The 2,525-nt window shown below is 41.3% G+C and overlaps 1 protein-coding gene across 2 annotated transcripts in view; it reads right to left on the reverse strand.

Annotated features, from left to right (window-relative positions):
* Window positions 1–466: 466 nt before the first annotated feature.
* Window positions 467–2,525, reverse strand: part of LOC147879741 (splicing factor U2af small subunit B-like) — a 42,256-nt gene continuing 40,197 nt past the window's right edge. Inside the window, exons 3-6 of one of the 2 annotated variants that reach the window (XM_087371748.1) lie at window positions 2,296–2,377; window positions 2,046–2,172; window positions 1,532–1,939; window positions 467–1,144 (exon numbers count right to left, since the gene is read on the reverse strand). In XM_087371748.1, the coding sequence (XP_087227874.1) occupies window positions 1,552–1,939; window positions 2,046–2,172; window positions 2,296–2,377 (597 nt within the window). In that variant the 3' untranslated portion in view covers window positions 467–1,144; window positions 1,532–1,551. The other variant, XM_087371749.1, reaches the window with a different exon arrangement.

The following is a 2,525-nucleotide window of genomic DNA, read 5'->3' on the forward strand; positions in this document are numbered from 1 at the left end:
CTAAGGTGCTCTCCCAGCAGCCCGCTTTGAGAAATACATGGCATCAAGGCCCTGGCCCCCCCAAAAAAAAAATCCTTAAACTGCATTTTTGCATCAATCTTTCCTTTCCATAGTTTCAAAGGCAATAGGCTTGATCCATTTTTATCAATAAAAGATAATTGTTAAAGAGGTAAAAGGAGAACCATCCTGCATTATTAAAGGTTATGATGTTCTGCCGCATTTACATTCCACGACTGTGAAACATAAAACTAATCAAGTAGACTAAGCAACCCATGAGTATGCCTAGATAACAATGTCAAGTATATTCTGTGACCTGATGACTCTGTAGCCCCATACTGAACACAAGATATTCCATTAACCTGCAGTTTATAACGATTGTCATATTCACTCAAAATATATTATACCTTTTCAGAAAATCCTTTAGAGAGAGAAGCATTTGCATTATGTATCAATATTGCAGCTGAAAGATCAGTTACCAGGAAAACAACAGAAAATTACCTCACCCAAAGTGACACTGGCATTGGCAATACAAGGCCACACCAAAGGCCTTAAAACAAAATCTACCATTGAGCCTCAAGAGGCAAACAGTTTCAATGTACTTTCACCAGGAGCCTTCAATGCCTGCAAGCTTACTTACATGAAGAAATCAAAACTAAGCTATAGACCACCTTGAACACCAACACACTTGAGACCAGGACCTGATATTTTACATAAAGCACGAACCAAGAAAGTACAGAGTTTTGAAAAACAACTCACTTTCATAACCACTATTGAAGATCGAGCAGGCCTATGCATACACAACTACTGTGTTAAAACAGACATACCAGTGAAAACAAACAATCACTAGCATGCTGGCAGCAAATACACAGGGTCTAGTTGCCGACAACCTGCACAAGGTTTTAACATTCATGTACCCAACTGAGGACTTGTGCCTGCAAGTATCCACCATGAGCTTGCTTAATTAACCTTTAGCTTTGACCATAGAGTCCCCGTCCCACTTGCAAGAATGATTAAAAAAGCATGGGGGCATTTGATATGGGCCACATGCCCTTGCCCACTGATTTCATGTTGCTTTCCACCAGTATTGACAGGACTCCTGAGAATGATTCTCACTCAGGAGCAGGAAAACAGGAAAACCTGTTGCCTGCATCCACCATTTACAGATTCTATTAACCCATCCACACGTCTCAGCAATGGACCTGAGTTTTCTTTGTGGAGCACTCTTAAGCCTTACAACATCACCGCTTCATATGCCATGAACATGCACAATCCGAAGTAAATACTCTGAGATGGGGAAAAGACGGTACTCATGTTAATAATCAAATATAATTCCTGACTGGGGAGCTAAAGGACATTCCACTTCAGAAGCACATAACATGCACTAGAGAGCACATATGAAACAGAAACACATCACAGAGTTCCACACTGGACTCCTACAATTATTCAGAGTAGAGGAAACAGCAGCCTGAACAGCACACCTAACAAAAAGTGAATACTCATCAATATTTAGAAAGGCTCAAAGCGAACTCACATAACCGGAGTGGAGCGCATTTAGTACTTTTCCTCATGCTTTCCATTACTTACGGATGCAGCCTGTTCCTCACGCTCTCTATTCCACTGTTCAATTTTAGCTCTTCGCTCAGCACTACCTTCCCGCACAGGACTCCTTCCTTGGCCTGCTTGATGTCCTCCATGACCATAGTTTCTCTTAGGATCGTTCCTACGAAACTGACGATCATCTCGAGCATACCTGTTATCACTACCATTGTCATACCATCTTCCCTGCCCTCGCCCACCATGAGGACGATTTCGTCTGTCCTGATCTCTGGGAGGGCTAAGGCTTCTGCTTCTGCTCCTGCTCCTGCTTCTGCTTCTACTACGACTCCGACCATAGCTTTTGTGCCTTCTACGATTCCCAAACAGCTTTCTTTGGAGCTCCCTGTATCACTCCCCAATATTTTAATATAGATTTGAGGCAAAAATGAACCATGAATAATCCAAACTAAGCAGAAGTTATAAAACAGAGCCTAAAGAAATGCACTTACTTGCTTGTTTTCTTCAAATGCATGAAGTTACAATAACCACCTCGATTACAGGTATTTTCTTCATACTGTCTGCATGTCGCTTCTCTGAAATCGGTCACTGGAGAAAATTCAACAACAATGGGACGCCCTGTCCAGAGAATAATAGATGAGATTAGATTCTTAATATTCATCTTCAATTCTTTTTACTCAAGAATCCAAAGGCACAGCTACTTGTTACAGCCACGGCAATATTAAATGGACAGGAAGATACCAGCATAAAATCTCCCAGTCATGGCTTGCAAAGCAGCAGCTGCCTGTTCTTCTTCTCGAAATTGTGCATACACATTGCCAACCTATCCATGAACAGGTTTGCACATTCTTAACACATGGAATATCACTCAAAAATCAATTATCCAACGGCCTTTCGAAGCCAAGTCTTAGCAGAAAAACAACAGTTAGGCATAATATCCATGAATATATCCAACTTACAACATCCAAAAA

This window comes from Dipteris shenzhenensis, chromosome 33, assembly GCF_047967505.1.
Source record: "Dipteris shenzhenensis isolate YYH24624 ecotype China chromosome 33, Dip_SZ_1.0, whole genome shotgun sequence".
NCBI classification, from domain to species: Eukaryota; Viridiplantae; Streptophyta; class Polypodiopsida; order Gleicheniales; family Dipteridaceae; genus Dipteris; species Dipteris shenzhenensis.